The sequence below is a fragment of the Leucopleurus acutus genome (assembly GCF_964270905.1).
Source record: "Leucopleurus acutus genome assembly, chromosome: 8".
Taxonomy (NCBI): Eukaryota; Metazoa; Chordata; class Mammalia; order Artiodactyla; family Delphinidae; genus Leucopleurus; species Leucopleurus acutus.
The window spans coordinates 93,140,083-93,160,140 of NC_139151.1; the positions used below are offsets into that span (position 1 = coordinate 93,140,083).

Sequence of the window (20,058 nt, forward strand, 5' to 3'; positions counted from 1 at the left end):
GCAAGAAAACTGGGACCTCGGTCCTATAATAGCAAAGAACTGAACTCTGTAAAAACTTGAAAGCATTTGGGAAAAGCTCCTGAGCCTCAGGTGAGATTGCAACCTTGGTATAAGCCATGTAAGACACTGAGCAGAGAACCCACACACGCCATGCCAGACTCTTGACCCATGGAAATTGAGATAATAACTATGTTAAGCTGCTAAATTTTGTGGTAATTTGTTACATAGCAACAGAAAACTAACACAGGATCCCAAAGGAGAAGGGTTATCATTTAAGGAAAACGAAGGTGGGTGGTACGTTAAAGCTACAGAAGTTACTATTCCGCCCCTTTGCAAGTTAACTTGTGCATGTCAAAGAAATTGCTGATGTCCAAAAGAGGTGATGCTGGAGGTTCTTTCAAACTCCTCACCATCCTTCATCCATGCTCAGGCTCTAAAGTTAGGTAGACCTGAATGCAAATCTGGGTTCTGCTGCTTATTAGCTGTATGATCTTGGCCAAATTACTTAACTAGCCTACGCCTGGTAAGTTAGTGAAGATTAATTAGAACTACGTGTATACAGTGCCCAGTATGTATTAAACACTCAACCAATGTTAGATGATGGTGACTGTCATTATTTAGTAGCTTTATACACAAGTAGGGTTTACTTCTATGCCTAAAAATAAGATGCTGAGAACATACAAGAAACCTTTACAATTTGCCACCAATTTCACCTTTTCATGCTTAGCGCTTATTCTGCCTAAAACAGCACCTTTGCTCTAAGACTTTCACTTGGTTGGAGCCCTTACACACCCCCAATATCCTATATGTAAATTGTTACCTTGCCAATATCCCACCAGACTGCACACTGCTCAGTGGTCAGATTTTCATACCCAGGGTCTAGCAGAGTATCAGGCAAAAAAAGCAGGTAAGCCATACATTTTTAATGAAAGTAATGCTCATCACTTCAGTACTCCTAAGAAAAGCTGCTCTAAGAAGACATAAAAAGCCAGTACTGTGGTAACGGCTTCCATAGCATGAAGTGATGTTTAAACACTTGGCAATTATTTGTTTTCTTGCAATACACCTGAGTAGGGAAGTGGTCAGGCATAATTCTCATCTTCCTTTTCCCAAAGAAAAAACCCCAAAGCATAATGAATCTAAACATAAAATGACACATATAGCTAGAAGGCAGCCCTGACACACCTAAAACGACATAGCTAGCTAGAACCTAGAAGCCAGGCTAGTCCGCTTGGCCTGCGTGTTGATGCACTAGAAGGAAGTGCTTCTCAAACTTTAATGGACATACCAGTCACCCGGGGCTCTTGTTAAAAGGTAGAATCTGATGGGAAGAGACAGAAGAGCCAAGAATGTGCTTTTTTTTTTTTTTTTGCGGTACGCGGGCCTCTCACTGTTGTGGCCTCTCCCGCTGCGGAGCACAGGCTCCGGACACGCAGGCCCAGCGGCCGTGGCTCACGGGCCCAGCCGCTCCGCAGCATGTAGGATCCTCCCGGACCGGGGCGCGAACCCGTGTCCCTGCAGCGGCGGCAGGCGGATTCTCAACCACTGCGCCACCAGGGAAGCCCAAGAATGTTCTTTTTTAATAAGCTCCCAGGTGATGCCAATGCTGCTGGTCTCCAGATCTAGACCTATGATGTTCAGTAAGGTAGCCACTAGCCACACGTGGCTATTTAGCCCCTGAAATCTGGCTAGTCCGATTTAGATGAGCTATAAGCGTAAAATGCAAACGGATTTCGAAAACTTGGTACAAAAATATCAGTAATTTCTAATAATAATTAGATATGTTAATAATAATCTAATAGATTTCACACTGAACTAATAATATACTGTATATAATGGGTTAAATAAGATGTTATTTCATTTTTTTTTTAATTGTGGTTCACGGCTCGCGTTACGTTTCTACTGGACGGCGCTGCCCTAGACTAACAACACTTCCAATTCTGAAGCTTCCCCTATTGTGAGGTTTTAAGAATAAAAGAGAACCTATCCCTCCCCTTAGATGTTTCGGAAGCACACCTTTTATTTTCCAACCATTTGACACAATCAGAAATAAAAACAATTTTTTTTTAAACCAAAGAGTTGCATGTATATACTCTGAGCCCTCTCATTTTGGCTTAGGCTCCAACTGGAACACTACTTTTCTCTCCCTCTGGTTCCCACGCTCCGAGATCGTATCGCGCACAGGAAAACAATAATGAGAAAGCGGTCGCCGACCTGAAGCCAAATTGGGCCAGCGTCAGAGGCCGCGCTTCCCCGCCGCCTAAACCGAGCCCGAGGCCGAGGAAGCCGGTAGTCAGCAGGCAGCGTCCCCTCGGCTCCTCCTCCTCCTCCAGCGTCGACCTCCCCAAGATGGCGAACGGCGGGGGTCCATTTCCGCTTCCGGTGTGAGCGCCCGGGCTAGGGGGGGCAAGATGGCGGCGGCAGTAGGGGTCCGCGGACGGTGCGAGCTGCCGCCGTGCTCCAGTCCAGGCTGGTTTCTCAGCCTTTCCGCCTTGCTGAGTGTGGCAGCTCGAGGGGCCTTCGCCACCACGCACTGGGTCGTCACGGAGGACGGGAAGATCCAGCAGCAGGTAGCGGCCAGGGTGTCCCTCTCCGCCCGCGCCCGCCCTCGCCCGGGAGGGATTCCCCGGCCCGGCCCGGCCCCTGGCTGTTTGGCTCCGCGCGGCCCCGCCCCCAGCCTGCAGTCCCACGGTCCCGGTGTGGCGGTGTGGGCGACCTCCGCCCTCGGACCGGTCCCCTTCCCACTTGTGTCCTGGACCTGGCCTCGGCTGCCTGCAAGTTCTCAGGCTTCCACCCCTGGGGCCGGGCGACTCTCCCCGGGAGTTCGGGTCCTGGGGACATTATCTGGCTCCCTAGCTTTAAAACCCGGATTCATTATCCCTCCTCTGGTGCCTCTCTGGCCCACGCGTCACCAGCCCTCCCCGAGGAAGTAGAAAGCAGGTGGCAGCGCCCGGGTGTGCGCGAGTCCTGGGGAGGTGACAGCTTCGGCACCCCTAGGCAGTGTGTCACCTAATGCTACTTCCCCCAGTCTCCTGTCCCACATGCTGGCGTTCGTGTCAAGCTGTGGTGGTTTCAGCTGGTACCGTTACCCAGGTCAGCAGGGGCTCATTAGACACAACACGCACACTCTCTTTGCGAAGGAATGCTTGAGGATGCCTCTGGTGGCGTTGCCTGCATCTTTTCAGCAGTCAACCGCCCTAGTATCCCAGTGTTCTTTGCATTGTTTCTTTACCTAGTTGCTGTGACCCAGCCCCTCAGGGAGGATATGCGATTTCCCGGATTCTTGTCAGGTTGAATTAATTCCTCAGAGGAGAGGCTGCTTTTCTTACATAACTTTCTGATGGCCTGTATTTTGTGAATGCTGCTGATGCCTAAAGAATGCGTGAGTGTGTATTCTGCTACAGAAACTTGATAAACTTAATGACTTCCAACACCTGAGAACAATCCTATAAAGTCCAGCAAACATTTAGAAAGTGATCTGTGTGCCCCATGCAATTTAATTGAGCCCACCGATCTGAAATGTATTAACCATTGTCCTGTGAAAGTACTGGGTTGTATGTAATGAATGGTGATAGGAACACAATGCTAGGCTTACCTTTGTGTAAAGTGAGGTTCACATTTAGATTCACCATGTGATGGCAAATTTTGTCTTCAATATAATGAATGAGTAAAGCAATTTAAAAGTCAGCGTTGGTTTTGGTGAGTGGTTTTCAGTGTATATCTGAGAAAAGACTGACTCTGTGGGGTGGCATTTCTCTATACCTAAGTTACATTAGAAAAAAATTTCCTTTTCATGGCCATACCCGCTGAGATTTAAAATATACATGTGTGTTTCAGAAACCCTAGACAACACTTACAAATTCACCTCTAACAAAAGATTGGAAATCTTGTGTGAATCCTGGTTGCTTCTGTCCTTCTTCTCTCTCCAGATGATGGTTTTCCCTGAGGCCCTTATGAAGGGAGATGTGGCGTTAAGTCCTGCTGCATTTTGGGGAGCCCGTCTCCTATTGGCTCTTTTGCAGTATTGTTTTGGGTCACAGCTATTTATATTCCCTGACGTTGACTTCTTCTCATTTTGATGTCCAGCTACTCAGCTGAGAAAGTAGCCCACCTGAAAAGTGGTAGAAAGCTGGTAGAAATGTATTTATATGCTGAACATTGCAAAGGGAAAGTAGAATCTGATTTGGTTTTTGTTTTTTAACACATTCCTTCTTTTTGCACATTGGGTACATATGTTTTGGTGGGGGAAAGGTAGGGGTTACTAAAAACTTGCTTGAGAAAGGGAGAAATCTACAGAATCTTCTGGATCTCTTCCAAGTCACTCCTACAGTAGGTAGTTAGGCTTAGAGTTAGGAAAGCAAGATTTCTTTCCTACATGCCTTTTTAGTGATCCTCTTTGGTGAATTTTCCAGTACTTTGCTACATAACATTTACAGTGTTAAGTCCAGGCAACTACAAAATTTTATACCAGAAGAAATAAAGTTGGTGACTACAGTGTAACAAGAGGCCAGGGGAGGGAAGTTGGATTTAATCTGAGGGGAAAAGCGCATGTAAATAAAGTAAGAGAGTTGGACCTCACAGTCAGCTTCTGAGTTCCACTCTGATAGCTCTGCATACATTACCCATGCAGCCCTTCCTGGCAGTAATTTGACTGCAGGCAGAATCCAAGCCTCAATTTACATTGTGCTTAATTATCACATTTGGATATACTTATTAAAGAATTGAAAGGTCTCTTTAGTATGTGGATTTGGGTGTACTGCAGATCTATTCATACTTTCAGAAACATAACTAATTAAAATTTAGTATAGGAACTTCCCTGGCGGTCCAGTGGTTAGACCTTTGCTGTCCAATGCATGGGGAGCGGGTTCGATCCCTGGTCAGGGAGCTAAGATCCCACATGCCTCACCGCCAAAAAACCAAAACATAAAACAGAAGCAATATTGTAACAAATTCAATAAAGACTTAAAAAATGGTCCGCATCAAAAAAAATAAAGTAAAATTTAGTATATGTACTGTGTCTTACCAGGCGTACCAAATCCCTTGCTCCTTGTTTTTAGTTATAACATCTGAGTGAGAACAGAAGTATTTCATTTTTTTGGCTGTGCCGCACGGCTTGCAGAATCTCAGTTCCCTGACCGGGGATTGAACCTGGGCCACGGCAATGAGAGCCCGGAATCGTAACCACTAGGCCACCAGGGAGCTCCCTGATTTCATTTTTTTTTAATTTTTTTTTTTTTATTTTATACGTTTATTTATTTATTTATTTTTGGCTAATTGGGTCTTCGTTGCTGCGCGCGGGCTTTCTCTAGTTGTGTTGAGCAGGGGCTACTCCTCGTTGGGGTGTGCGGGCTTCTCATTGCAGTGGCTTCTCTTGTTGCAGAGCACGGGCTCTACACACGCGGGCTTCAGTAGTTGTGGCGCACGGGCTTGGTTGCTCCGCGGCACGTGGGATCTTCCCAGACCAGGGCTCAAACCCGTGTCCCCTACAATGGCAGGCAGATTCTTAACCACTGCGCCACTAGGGAAATCCCCCGATTTCATTTTTAAAGTTGCCTAATATTAGGGAAAGGGTTAAGGGCGAACTGAAATAGCAGGTCTTAGAAAATACCTTTTGAAACTCTTCACTCGATATTTATTTTAATTTAGTTTTTTTAACTTTTATCTTAATTAATTAATTTATTTATTTTTGGCTGTGCTGGGTCTTCATTGCTGTGTGCGGGCTTTCTTTAGTGTGGTGAGCGGGGGCTGCTCTTTGTTCCGGTGCATGGGCTTCTCATTGTGGTGGCTTCTCGTTACGGAGCACGGACTCAAGGCACTTGGGCTTCGGTAGTTGTGGTGCGTGGGGTCAGTGGTTGTGGCTCATGGGCTCTAGAGCGCAGGCCCAGTAGTTATGGCACACAGGCTAGTTGCTCCGTGGTATGTGGGATCTTCCCGGACCAGGGCTCGAACCCGTGTTCCCTGCATTGGCAGGCGGATTCTTAACCACTGTGCCAGCAGGGACGTCCTTCACTTGATATTTAAACCTATCCAAATTAAGTGTAATAGATCATTGTTTTCCAGAGTGAATGTGGGTAAGTACTTATGAATTAAAAATCTGAATTGCCCAAAATACAGACTTAGATAGGGACATTCTCCATCATAATAGTTAAAGTTTTAAGTACAGTAAGCAGTCCTTCCCAGAAGAAGAGAACATTCGTTTGGCTTTTCTATTTCAAGCCTTAGCAGATGATAAAGATAGGCACCCACAAGTTACAGACTGCAGACTTGTGAACACGCATATATATTGGAAGCCGTAGATCTTCGGGGGGTTGAAATGGGCCTTTCAGTCAGAGCAGGGAAGCAGACATTGCTCCAGGCAGCCTCCTCGCAGTCCAAGCTGAGCTGCTTCTGGCAGTAGCAGGTGTCCAGTACTTGGCATGGCGACTCAGGGAGTTAGTTGTTCCTTTCCACAGTCCCCGCTCCATCTAGGAAGCATGCCATCCATGTTTTTAGGCTCTGTGTTTACTGAGCTGCCACTGAACTCCCAGGAGTGTTGTACAGGGAGTACTGGAGCTGGGATGTGAAGAGAATGCTCCAGTCACTAAGTTCATTTCCCACTGCAGTCAGAGGACGTCTAAGAAAAGCCCCTCCTCTCTTTCTCCTCTCCAGCTCTGTGCCGTTCTCCCAGCTTTGGGCTTTGGCATACTTCTGAACCCCTAATGTCCCTGTACCTGAAAACTAGTAAGATCCTCTCACCTTATTTAAGCAAGAGTCCTTAACTTGGAGTCCATGGACTTGAGGTATGAGCTTTTATAATCTAGTTGCTAGGAAGATCTACAGTAACTAGATCTTTTGTTTGACTTCAAGATAAATTTTTGTTTGTTTCATTTTGACATTGTTTTTGCTTAATTACTCTTGTGGCAACACCTGTTTTCTATTTTAATCACAAGTGCCTAGCAGTTCTCTTGCACTGAAGGTTAAATAAACTTTTGTGAATTAGCCTAAGAGCCTATCGGTCACATCATTTCTTTGGAAAAATGTACGCTTCATGTTACAGCTTACCAGCTAACAGATGAACTCTTGAAATGTTAGTTAGGTCTAAAACTTGAAAATTTAGATTATCAACTCTCTCATAACATTATATTATTTATTTTCTTTGCTGCTGTTTCCCTCTCCTCCAATCTTAGAACCATGGCATTTTAGATTTGGAAAAAATTCTTAAAGAATATATGGTGCGACTCATAGGAGAGAAGGTCACCCAAAGACACAACTAATGAATGGCATTTAGTGGTAACAATAAGTAAAAATGTATTTATCTGCAGTAATGTGTAAGCCAGCACTTTATACTGTTTGAAGTGCGTTTTTTTATCTGCTTAACACCTACAAAGGAAGGAACAGAAAGAAAAACAAAACCAAATGAAGTAGATGTCTTCTCTTTTCCAGTTTGCTTTACTTTTGCAGAATGTTTTGTGATAACTTTAAATTGGGGGTGGGTGGATGGGGGAGGGTCCCAAATAGGTGTGAATTAATTTGGGGGTCACTTAATCATTTTGCCTCCTGTCAAGCAGATGTCTTTGGAGTACAGATCCGTTTAACTGCTCAGAACAAATGAGATTTCTGACAAAACTAATGTTCTGAAGCTTAGCAAACTTGGCAAAAACTGTTTGATAAGCAACCGTTACAGCAACTATGACCTAGGGAACAGCTATCATATTTAGTTGGACAAACTGGCTAAATCTTTATTTGTTGATTTTTAACAGCTTATAAGTGAAGGAGTGGTTTAATTTTGGTCTCATGTTAAGTGATTTGGTTAATCTGGGAGGGAGCATCCATATTGTACTGTGAAGCTGACAGCTTCATTTTGGTGCTTTTCAAAACTGAACCCATCTTTTGACATAGAGCATGTTTCTATGTTTATACACTTAAGGGATTTACTTGGACCTGGAGGTCATATTGGTTATTCAGTAGCTAGGCACCTGCAGTTTATACTAGACGTTGACATCAAAAGTGATTCTCATTCAATCCATTTTTTAAGATATTTCCCACTATTATTTTTCTTCTTATAAATTACCCAGGTATTAAGTTTGTTTATATGGTAGAGTAGTAATAGGAGTTTGGAAATATACAGAGATAATTTGTAACTTTAAATACTTTTCCCAATTATTTATTGAACAGATATCTATTGATGGCTTCCTTTTCACCAGCCCACAGTGCTTTGAAGGGTATGTTCTTTTCCACTGGCTACTGTGACACAAAATTCTCATTTTTCTTTAGGGGTGAGCAGAGCACAGCTCCTTCTTAACCTTCTGGGTCTTTTTGTTTTTTGTTTTGGCTCTTCCACCTCTGCTTATCTTCTAGATCAGTGGTTCTCAAACTTTGCACAAAAATAATCTGGGATGCCTGCTTAAAATTCAGATTCCCAGGTCACTGAGAGTGATTCAGTAGGTTGATGGTGGAGCCAAGGTTTCCACATTTTTATCAAACTCCTCAGGAGAGTGTGATGCAGATGGGTCACAGATCATTATGAGAAATTCAGTTTTAGATCTTGCTCTTCCTCCAGCCTTTGTTGCAGGCTTCTATTTTTACTCTCTTTGTATACCTGGGAAATGTCATCCTTTCCCAAAACTTAAGTTACCATATGTATGCTGGGAATATCTACATTTCTTTCTACAACTCAGTTTTTTTCTCCAGAGTTATAAATTCAAGACTTCCGTGTTAACTTTTAACTCCATGTGAATGTCCTCTAGGTACTTCAAGCTTAATATGACCAAATCTAAACTCAGTTTTACACCTATACCTATGTCATGCCCTGTTTTCCCAAACTTAATGAAAGACACCACTATATATCATCTGCCTATTGGTCCACATCAGAAATCTGGTTGTCCTTTTTAATTTCTCCCTCTTCCTTACCAACAACTTTCAGTTTTACTTTCTAATTATATCTTGCTTCTTTCAGTAGCCACTACCATTACTCATAATTCCAACCACCTAATTAATTGCCGTAGCTTCTTAACTGCACTCCCTGCTTCTAGTCTTGTCCTACTTCTAGTCTATTTTTTCCACAGTGCAGAGTAATCTTTTAAAACCTTCTGTGTTTTTTTGTTTAATTAAAAAATTTGAATTACAAAAGTGATGCGTGGCACTGTAAAAATAAATACCTAACGCTATGGTAGTATTTGAAGTAACAAAATGAAGTCCTCCTACCTCTACCCATTCTTACTCCCCAGGAAAAACTACCTTTAACAGATTGGTACATATCCCAGAATATGGTCCAAATTCATTAACATGTCTTGAGATCTGGCCCTCCCTTCTCTCTAGTCTGTCTCTGCTCATTCTTGAGTGCCCCACTCTCACCTCAGAGTATACACACGTAATATACTTAGACATACTTAACTTTTGTCAGTGTCCCCAAATATGCTCTGTTCGCACTTATTTCTGGGCCTTTGTACATGTTCTTCCCCCAAAACATCTTAATCTGGCTAACTCATACTCTTCATAACTTAAACATCACTTTCTCAGGGAAGCTTCTGTGATGCACAGATTTGAATAAGCTGTTCTTTCAATGTGCCTTCAGAGCATCCTGCATTCCCTTATGAAAGCATTTGCCATACCATGTTGTGTCTGTTTACTTATGTAAATGCCCTACTAGACTACATTATGCTCTATGAAGGGACCAGCTGTGTCCATCTTCTCTGCAACTCCAACATCTCTCACATGCTTAATCACATAGGCTACAGTAATATCTGTTGAATGGATGATATAAGGAAGTATGAGAAATGATTCCTATTGATACCTTTTAGGAATTTACCATTGTCTGAATGAAGCCTTACGATACTCACCAATGTGGTTGTCATCAGGGACTAGCCTAAAGGAACCCTCAGACCTTCCAGGAGATCTTCACATCTCCGAGTAACCCATCAGTGAGTCAGCCCTGAGGCCTTCAGAAACCATGCTGTACACAGGTGACAGCCGTAATTTCAGAGATTACTCTTGCCTCTCTGTTGTGATCAGGTTGTGCCTGCCAGGGAAGTCATCCTGTCGCTGCTGACATTATATATCTAAAGGTCAGCTCTTGCTCAGACATAAAATGTATGGAGAAGAGACAGGAAAATGATAAACAAGAAAAACAGAAAAAGGATCGGAAAGGGCTGAGGCAAGGTAGGTGGGAGCTGGCAGCTGCACTGTTGAGGAGGGATTAGGATCAGCTGTGGGCTTCAGCAGTTGTTGCAGTTTAGAAGCAGCTCTGGTGGAAGTGAACAGAAGGCGCTCTGACAGTCAGGAATAAGAGGGCTTGCCAGCAGGTCGGGTCAAAAATTAGAACAGCTTTGCACTCGGAAATGTAGGGAGCTGGGTGTGAGCAGTGCCTGCATCTCAGCTGTGCTCCATGATGGCAAGAGTGAAAGGAATTCCTCTACCCTATGGCTCTTTTATAGCCAGACACCTCAGCAGAGTTGTCTGTGCTCACAGACTCTCCTTCCTCTCTTCATATAGGTCTATTTTAAACCCATTGCAATCAGTCCTGCATCCCCACAACTCTTGTCAAGATACCCTGGGCCTTCCACATTGCTGAATTCAGTGCTCAGTTCTCAGTCATCTTACTTAACCTCTTAGCAGCCCAGCATTTGTCTTCATACTCTACTGAACTATTTTTTTACATGGCTTCCTGAACATATACTCCTGGTTTTCCTTCTAAATCCCCTGCCTCTCTTTCTCTTCTGCTGAATTCCTTTTTGATTCGTGAGTCTTAAATATTGGTGTGCCCCTTTTCTTCCCTCTGTACATGTGGCTCACCAGACAATCTTATGCAGTTTCATGGCATAAAATATATAAATCTGCAGTCTCTCCCTGAACTCTAGATTCATATATCCAACTGCCTACTCAACCTCTCCACCTAACTGCCTAATAGACACCACGAATACATCATGTGCTAAACTGACTCTTGATTTCCCACTCCACCACACCTGTTACCAAGTTTTTCAGGCCCCACATCTTGGTATCTTCCTTGACTCTTCCTTCTCTCACATCTCATACCCAGTCTCTCAGCAACCTGTCAACTTAACTTCCAAAATGTATTCTGAATCCCGCCATGTCTTTCCACCTGTACTTTTACAACCCTGGTCCAGACTATCTTCATCTCTCTCCTGAACCTATGCAGTAGCCCCCAACTGGTCTCTTTGCTTTTACGTTTGCTCCATAGGGTCTGTTCTCCCCAGATTAGCCAAAGCAGTCTTTTAAAAAACATAAGTTTTGGTCATGCCACTTCTTGAGGGGTCTTGGGGGAAGGGAAGCAAAGAGTATCAGAAAACCTTCAGTGGTTTCCCTTCACACTTAAATAATAAAACCTAGTTTTCACCATGGCCTGTAAGGCCCTGCAGGATCTGGGACCTGGCTCCTGGCCACCTCTCTGCGCTGATACTACTTTCCTTGTGTGCTGTGTTTCAGCCATACTGGCCTTCGGGTGGTTTTTAAAGCACCAAGTTCACTTGTTTTTGGTTCACCAAGACCTTTGCTTTTGCTCCCTCATCTGCCTGAAGCACTTTCTTGCAGACATCAACATGGCTCAGCCCTTCTCTTCTTTCAGGCCTCTGTTCTCATGTCACCCATTTTCTGACCAAGCTGTCTAAAACAGCATCTCTTTCCATCACTCTGTCTTTTCACTCTATTTTTCTTCATGTTATTTATTACTGGCACTGTATTGTAAGGTATACTTTATTGCCTGTCTTTCTACAAGAACATAAGCTTATGAAGACAACAACTTTGTTTTGTTCAGTGAAGTAACCCTAGTGCCTAAAACAGTGCCTGACACATGATGCACACCCAGTAAATACTGAATAAGTGAAAGAGTATATGAATGTCTGTGTGTGCAAGCAGTAATTACTCCTGTATTAGCTCTTGTATCTCATATCAGAATACTGAAGGGCCACCGTTGTTTTTTTGTTTTTGTCTTTGTTTTTTTAAATTAATTTATTTTATTTATTTTTGGCTGCGTTGGGTCTTCGTTGCTGCACAGGGACTTTCTCTAGTTGCGGTGAGCAGGGCCTACTCTTCATTGCGGTGCGCAGGCTTCTCGTTGCAGTGGCTTCTCTTACTGCATAGCACGGGCTCTAGGGCGCGGGTGCTTCAGTAGTTGTGGCACGTGAGCTCAGTAGTTGTGGCTTGCAGGCTCTAGAGCGCAGGCTCAGTAGTTGTGGCACACAGGCTTAGTTGCTCTGCAGCATGTGGGATCTTCCCGGACCAGGGCTTGAACCCGTGTCTCCTGCATTGGCAGGTGGATTCTTAACCACTGCGCCACCAGGGAAGCCCCCACCATTGTTTTAATAGTCTGCAGGAGGGAGGTGCATTTACTTTAAAGGGGGCAAGCTGATTCATTCGTTCTCCCTGTTACCAATAAAAGGTCTAGACAGCCTAAGACTTTTCTAAGAACATGGTATCTCTAACCAGAGTTGTAAAATGGTGCCTAAGATAATCTACTTTCCTACTGGCTGTTTTGGATATTTTACCTCTACAGCGTACCTTTTATGGTATGTTCAAAGAACTCATGTTTGAGATTGTGACCTTATTTAAATTAATTGAATATTGTATAAATTTAGGTTGTCACTTTATATTTTGCTTTCAAGACATACTATTAGGAATTCACACTGTTGTGCTTCCCATATTTATTTAGTCAGTAGTAAAGTCAGTTAGTAATGAGTCTAACTTTTTTTTTAATAAATTTATTTTATTTATTTTATTTTTGGCTGCGTTGGGTCTTCGTTGCTGCGTGCAGGGGCTACTCTTCGTTGTGGTGCGTATGCTTCTCACTGCGGTGGCTTCTCTTGTTGTGGAGCACGGGCTCTAGGAGCACGGGCTTCAGTAGTTGTGGCTTGTGGCTCTAGCACGGGCTCAGTAGTTGTGGCGCACGGGCTTAGTTGCTCCGCGGCATGGAGGTTCTTCCCGGACCAAGGCTCGAACCTGTGTCCCCTGCATTGGCAGGCGGATTCTTAACCACTGTGCCACCAGGGAAGTCCCATGAGTCTAACTTTTGAAAAGAACTCATTTATGTATTTTTAACTAACGTTTTCAGTCTTCATTTTCCCTCTGAGGAACTTAGTTATTTCAGTTGAAATCAGGTGACTGGCAAGAGGTCCTGCCTCCAAAGGTCAGGCCTTTCCACCTTCAGTCTAATTGCTTGGTGGGGAGTTGAGATGGGTAATTAATCTTTAGTAGAACCAAGAGAATAGTATCAACACATGACAAAAGTGGTCAAATGGAGTCAGGAACGTTTTTATTAGAGCAAGTATTTGCTGAGTGCTTTTTGTGTGCCTATTACTGCCAGCTTAGCTCACTCATTCAGTACATACTTGGATGCTTTCTGTGTTAGGTACTTGAAATACAGCTGTGAGGGAGATATAGTCCCTGCCTTAGTAGAGTTTGTGTTTTATACAGTCATACATGGAAGTGACTGTAATTTAGGATATCAACAGGTAACTTTTATTGTAATAAAAACAACTTAATGTCTGTAATTCACTGAACACTTTATCCAGTGTTTTCATGTTCATTATCTCATTTGGTCATCATACAGACTCAGTAAGATGTGGGTATTGATCTTCTATCAAATAAATTTGGGCAGAATGTAGTTAAACTCCTTGCCCAAGCCATGCAAGTAGGAAGTGGCAGAGTGTGAACTCAAGCTGAGGTCTGATTCTGAACCCTGTTCTCTTCTCTGCAGTGCTAAACATAGCTACTAACATAAAGAAAAATATTTCTGTAGTTTTATTTGTAAAACAAATACTCATCAAAAATTAAAATTTTTCTTTTAAAAATGTTTTTTTAATTTTAAAATTGAATTAAACTATAAAATATATGATAATAGTTGAAAAAAATTTTCACACTATTTAGTATGTTATAAAATGAAAAGTGAAAGTTTCATAACTACCCACAGCCCTTCTTCCTGGAAACAACTAGAATTATTTGTGTATTCTTCCCAAAAGTTTCTATGCATTTGCAAATACATAGTTCTTTATTTCATTTTTTTTTGCGGTACGCGAGCCTCTCACTGTTGTGGCCTCTCGCGTTGTGGAGCACAGGCTCTGGACGCGCAGGGTCAGCGACCATGGCTCACAGGCCCAGCTGTTCCGCGGCATGTGGAATCTTCCCGGATCGGGGCATGAACCCGTGTCCCCTGCAACGGCAGGCGGACTCTCAGCCACTGCGCCACCAGGGAAGCCCCCATAGTTCTTTATTTTTAAACAAACAACTGGAAACATTTTGTCTCACCGTTATCTTCTATCCACTTCATAAAACTTAGACATCTGTCCATATCGGAAATAAGAAAGCTACCCTCTTCTCCCTTAAGATTGCATAGTATTGGGTTGTATGGGTGTTCTGTAGTTTATTTAACCAGTTCCCTAGTGGCAGACATTTAGATTGTTTCTCTGTTTTTGCTATCGCAAACATTGTTGCAGAGAGTAAATGTGCTAATACATTCATCTTTGCATGCTTCTATGCCTATATTGAGTGTATCTGTAAGATGAATTCTTTGAATTGGAATTTCCTGTTTCTAAAAATGCATATATTTAATTTTCTTAGATTTACTAAATTGTTGTCCTAAAGGACTGCATCAGGAGTGTTTGAAAATGCTCAGCATTGCTTGGAATGTGCAAAAAATTTTTCATAATCCAATTCTAGTAAAAGACCTCTGTTCCATCAATTGCCCTTAGCTAAACAGTGTTGTGATCATCAGTAGAAATATGAACAGAAAGGAAGCTTCAGTTAAGTATTTTTATCTTCATAGAAAAAATTAAACCTTTGTCATTAACATTTATTTCACACTTGTTGGGACTGCAATAAAAGAGATTAGTCAAGCTGATTTCTTTTCCCCCACAGTTGATACTACCAGTGTTTTGATGACTAATCAAGTTGAGCTTTATTCAGTTGTCTCTTGTAGAGCAGCGATTTCCAGTACGAAATAGCAGAGTAATTTACTGGCTGTTGAGTTTGCCATCATCTGAATAATGATAAAGTTACTAAGGTTTAATTCCTGGCACTGATTTTAGTGTTCCTTTTCCAACATTTGATTGACAAATCTGTCTTAGCTTGGGCTGCCGTAACAAAATGCCGTAAACTGGTGATTTAAAGAACCGAAGTTTATTTTCTCACAGTTCTGGAGGCTGGAAATACAAGATCAGAGTGCCAGCATGGTCGGGTTCTAGTGAGGGCTCTCTTTTTGGCTTGCAGACAACTGCATCTTGCTGTGTCCTCACATGGTAGAGAAAAAGAGAAAGCAAGCTCTCTGGTATCTTCTCTTACAGGAGCACCAATCCCATCAGGAGGGCCCCAACCTCATGACCTCATCTAAATCTATTTACTTCCCAAAGGTCCAGTCTCCAGCTACCTAATTCCCTTTTGCCATGTAACCTAACATGTTCACATGTTCTGGAGTTTAGGACATAGACGTCTTTGTCGGGCCATTGTTCTGTGTTCAGTATTTGCTGCTGGAATGAGAATTACTTCTGAGTTACATATAAATCCACTCTAACTGTACAGCTACATTTTTTCTGTGTATGTTTACAAGAATATGATAAGTACACAAATGAGAAATATTCATGACTCTGGTTTCCTGTTTCATTTTCTTTCCTTGTAAAGTTGTAAACTGTTTGCTTTATTCATTATGTTATTTGTATATTTCTTGGCAACATAAATCATAAAATGTAGACTGATAACACTTTTATAAGAACTTGTTCCTTAGTTATTCATGTTGAAAATGGTTACTTATTTGCTAATCAGTTGGGGAAATGGTGATTATTTGACATGAATGTTCTAATAAAATTGGCTGCAACACTGTACGTGTTCAAATCTAGATTATAGCTATATAATATACTTCAGATTCCTGGATTATTTTATGTGAGTTTAAGTATTTACAACTATGTCTTCCAAGAACTGAAAATGAGAAAGTAAAATCTAATTGAGGGTAACTTTAGAAAATATATAAGGACATTAAAAATTCATGTGATGGTCAGGAGTCAACATTTTTGTTTATTTAAAGTTTAATTTTAGTTTGGTAACTTGGTATTCTATAAAATTGAGACTGGTTTTTACCTTTTCACTAAAATACTATACAAGTGCTCTAAGAGTGAAAAAGTCATCTTTAATAAAAATATTTCCAAATCTTGACAGTTCATAACAATAGTGTTTTATTGATCTGATACAATTAAATTTTTCTAGTAAAAGGTCTGTTTATGTTACATATTAAAGTTTTGGCAATTATTACAGCCAACAACCTAAGTTCCTCTTAAGAGCTGAGGCTGAACTGGTATTTTGTGAACTTAACACTTCTCTAAACCTGGAAGAAGGTGCAAGTCCATGATAGTTAGACTTGAATCCTGAAGAGAGAGTTGCATGCGAAGTCAAGGCCACAGACTTTTCTGCCCCTCTCATTCTGTTCCTCTAAAACTCACCTTGCTCGCCACTGTATTAGGCTGACGGGTCACAAAGGTAAGGGCTCCTTAGACAATCATTTGAAAATGGCAGTGAACTAGATTTGCGATAAGGGTAAAAATTTGAGGTGAGAAAGGAACAAGAAAATACAATAGATGTTGCCTTTTTGAGTGTTTGCCTGGACCCATATCTGTGAGACGAATTTTTTTCTCTATGAGTATATAAGGAAAAGCTGCAGGATTGTTTCTCAGATCTGAGCTTGTACTTGTCAGTTTGTTTATTTGTTTTTAAATACAATAAAGCATGTTGCATAGCACTCTAAAGTTTCATTTTAACAAGGTGACCTGTTCATAGCACTTTAGAAAAAATACTTTGTAAATTTAAGTGTACGTTCGCTGCAGAAGAAGTCAGAAAACACAAACCAGAAGAGAATAATCATCTGGAGTCCCACCAACGAGAAACCACCATTCATAAAACATGATGTATAAACTGTCAGATGGATTTAAAAAGAGAAAGATTTTCTTATAAGTACACAAAAGAGGGCTTCCCTGGTGGCACAGTGGTTGAGAGTCCGCCTGCCGATGCAGCGGACACGGGTTCATGCCCCAGTCCGGGAAGATCCCACATGCCACGGAGCGGCTGTGCCCGTGAGCCGTGGCCACTGAGCCTGTGCTCCGCAACGGGAGAGGCCACAACAGTGAGAGGCCCGCATACCGCCAAAAAAAAAAAAAAAAAAAAAAAAAAGTACACAAAAGAAGAAATATATATGACCAACAAAGAGATTAAAATATATTCACGCTTTTCTGTGTCCCTAAGAGTGTATAGAAACTCAGTGATTGTTGTTAGGAATTTCAGTTGATTCAACTATTCTGGAGAAAAGCTAGTAAAAAATATAAATTTAAAAAAGTGCAGTCCCTTTAACCTAACAATTCTTGTTCTGGGAAGGAAATAATTTGACAGCTGTCAAAAAAATTAAGTGTAAGGATATTCATCACAATACTGTTAAAAAGAGAGCATAAATTTTAGTAGGAACCTGGGCAAATGACTTTAATATAATATTACGTACTAAATATAATCATGTAAATCTGTATTTACTGGTAAATAAGGCTGATAAAATTTAGGGAAGAATGGAGAGGGGAAGGATACAATACAGTAGATATATTATCTGATTTTTATAAAAATATTTATCTACATAGCTATATATGTATATATTGATAAATACAGAGAAGTTATCCTAACATGATATATGTATATGACAGCAGATATATCTGAAAGTGAGATTTCAAGTAATTTAACTTGCTTCTTCATATTGTCTATAATGTGTTTGTTTTTATAGTAACATATATTTAGCTTGTAAATCAGAAAAAAAGATTATTTTTAAGTTGAACTTTCTTAGAATTAAGCAATGAAAGGACAGAGAGGGCTAACTTTGTCTATGATACAATGAACAACTTAACTCTCAGAAATAAGTAGCCACTGCTAATTGGAGCCTTGGTTTAATTTGACAGATTGTTTAAAAGAAGCTTTTAACTGTAGCTTTGGAAATAGTCCCTTGCCTAAAGTGAGTACAAGTTTATATGGGCAAATTGAAAGAATGATAAATTCATTCATTTGAATATCACAGTACTTCAGTGTCATAGGTTAGACTGGTTAAAAGTGATACTTTTATAATAGTGTTAAATCTTTTATAGAGGTAGGATTTGAAAAGTATAAGGAATTTTTAGAAGTCATTAGGTTGGGTGCCCTCAGTTTATAGATGAGGAAACAGAAGCCCTGACAGGGAAGGTGATTTGCTTAAGGTCACACAGCTGGTCATAGTCCTGTCAAGGACTTATTTTTTCCTGATTCCTGGTGGCTTAGCCTCTTTACCTCCTTTCCAGATAGTCATTAGTGAGCCATAATGCCTTAGGAGATAGAGAATCTAACAATGTGATATCAGACACTTTCATCAAACAATCATCAATGTTTTATGTACCTAACGTGTACCTGAAAGCACATTAAGTACTGAGGGTAGAAAGAGGAATACAAAAAAAAAAAATTTTTTTTTTTTTTTCCGGTACATGGGGCTCTCACTGTTGTGGCCTCTCCCATTGCGGAGCACAGGCTCTGGACGTGCAGGCTCAGCGACCATGGCTCACGGGCCCAGCTGCTCCGCAGCATGTGGGATCGTCCCAGACCGGGGCACGAACCCGTGTCCCCTGCATTGGCAGGCGGACTCTCAACCACTGCACCACCAGGGAAGCCCCCAATTTTTTTTTTTTTTGGAAAGATAGCTATACAATAATTAAACACTGTAATAAATGCTAATACTGAAATATGTATAAAATACTATGGGAGCTCAAGAGAAGGATGGTTTCAGAAAAGAAATGTCATTTGAGCCAAGTCATTTGGCTTTCATCAAAAACATAAGAAGAGAAATGCATTCCAAGTAGAGGAATTAGCATGTGCAAAGGCACAGAGGCTCATACAAGAGCCAAAAGGATAAGATACCCTAAACAGGGACTTCCCTGGTGGTCCAGTGGTTAAAAATCCATCTTGCAATGCAGGGGACGCCAGTTCGATCCTTGTCAGGGAACTAAGATCCCATATGCCATGGGGCAACTAAGCCCGCGAGCTGCAACTACAGAGTCCACACGCTCTGGAGCCCGCATGCCACAACTAAGACCCGACACAGCCAAAAAATTAAATTATTCAGTTAATGAATTAATTAAAAAAAAGAAGATACCCTAGACAGGGGGCCTCAAGAAAATTAGGCAGAGGTTTATCAATAGCATTAAGACTTTCAGTTTTGAAAATTTTCATTGGAATGTTTGGACAAATTCTTTTTTTTTCTTTAACATCTTTATTGGAGTATAATTGCTTTACAATGGTGTGTTAGTTTCTGCTTTATAACAAAGTGAATCAGTTATACATATGTTCCCATATCTCTGCCCTCTTGCGTCTCCCTCCCTCCCACCCTCCCTATCCCACCCCTCTAGGTGGTCACAAACCACCTAGCTGATCTCCCTGTGCTATGCAGCTACTTGTCACTAGCTATCTATTTTATGTTTGGTAGTGTACATATGTCCATGCCACTCTGTCACTTTCTCACAGCTTACTCTTCCCCCTCCCCATATCCTCAGTTCCATGCTCTAGTAGGTCTGTGTCTTTATTCCCATCTTACTCCTAGGTTCTTTATGACCTTTTTTTAATTTTTATTTTTTTCTTAGATTCCATATATATGTGTTAGCTTACGGTATTTGTTTTTCTCTTTCTGACTTACTTCACTCTGTATTACAGACTCACTACAAATAACTACGAAAAACTCAATTTTGTTTCTTTTTATGGCTGAGTAATATTCCATTGTATATATGTGCCACATCTTCTTCATCCATTCATCTGTTGATGGACACTTAGGTTGCTTCCATGTCCTGGCTATTGTAAATAGAGCTGCAATGAACATTTTGGTACATGACTCTTTTTGAATTATGGTTTTCTCAGGGTATATGCCCAGTAGTGGGATTGCTGGGTCGTATGGTAGTTCTGTTTGTAGGTTTTTAAGGAACCTCCATACTGTTCTCCATAGTGGCTGTATCGATTTACATTCCCACCAACACTGCAAGAGTGTTCCCTTTTCGCCACACCTTCTCCAGCATTTATTGTTTCTAGATGTTTTGGTGATGG

The 20,058-nt window shown here is 41.5% G+C and overlaps 1 protein-coding gene across 2 annotated transcripts in view; it reads left to right on the forward strand.

The window, feature by feature from the left end:
* The first annotated feature begins 2,406 nt into the window (after nt 1-2,406).
* The window catches only part of TTC17 (tetratricopeptide repeat domain 17), a 156,081-nt gene continuing 138,429 nt past the window's right edge, over nt 2,407-20,058 (forward strand). For both annotated transcript variants that reach the window (XM_082844326.1, XM_082844325.1), the window contains exon 1: nt 2,407-2,570. In XM_082844326.1, coding sequence (XP_082700452.1) covers nt 2,412-2,570 — 159 coding nt within the window. In that variant the 5' untranslated portion in view covers nt 2,407-2,411. The remainder of the gene's footprint in view (nt 2,571-20,058) is intronic.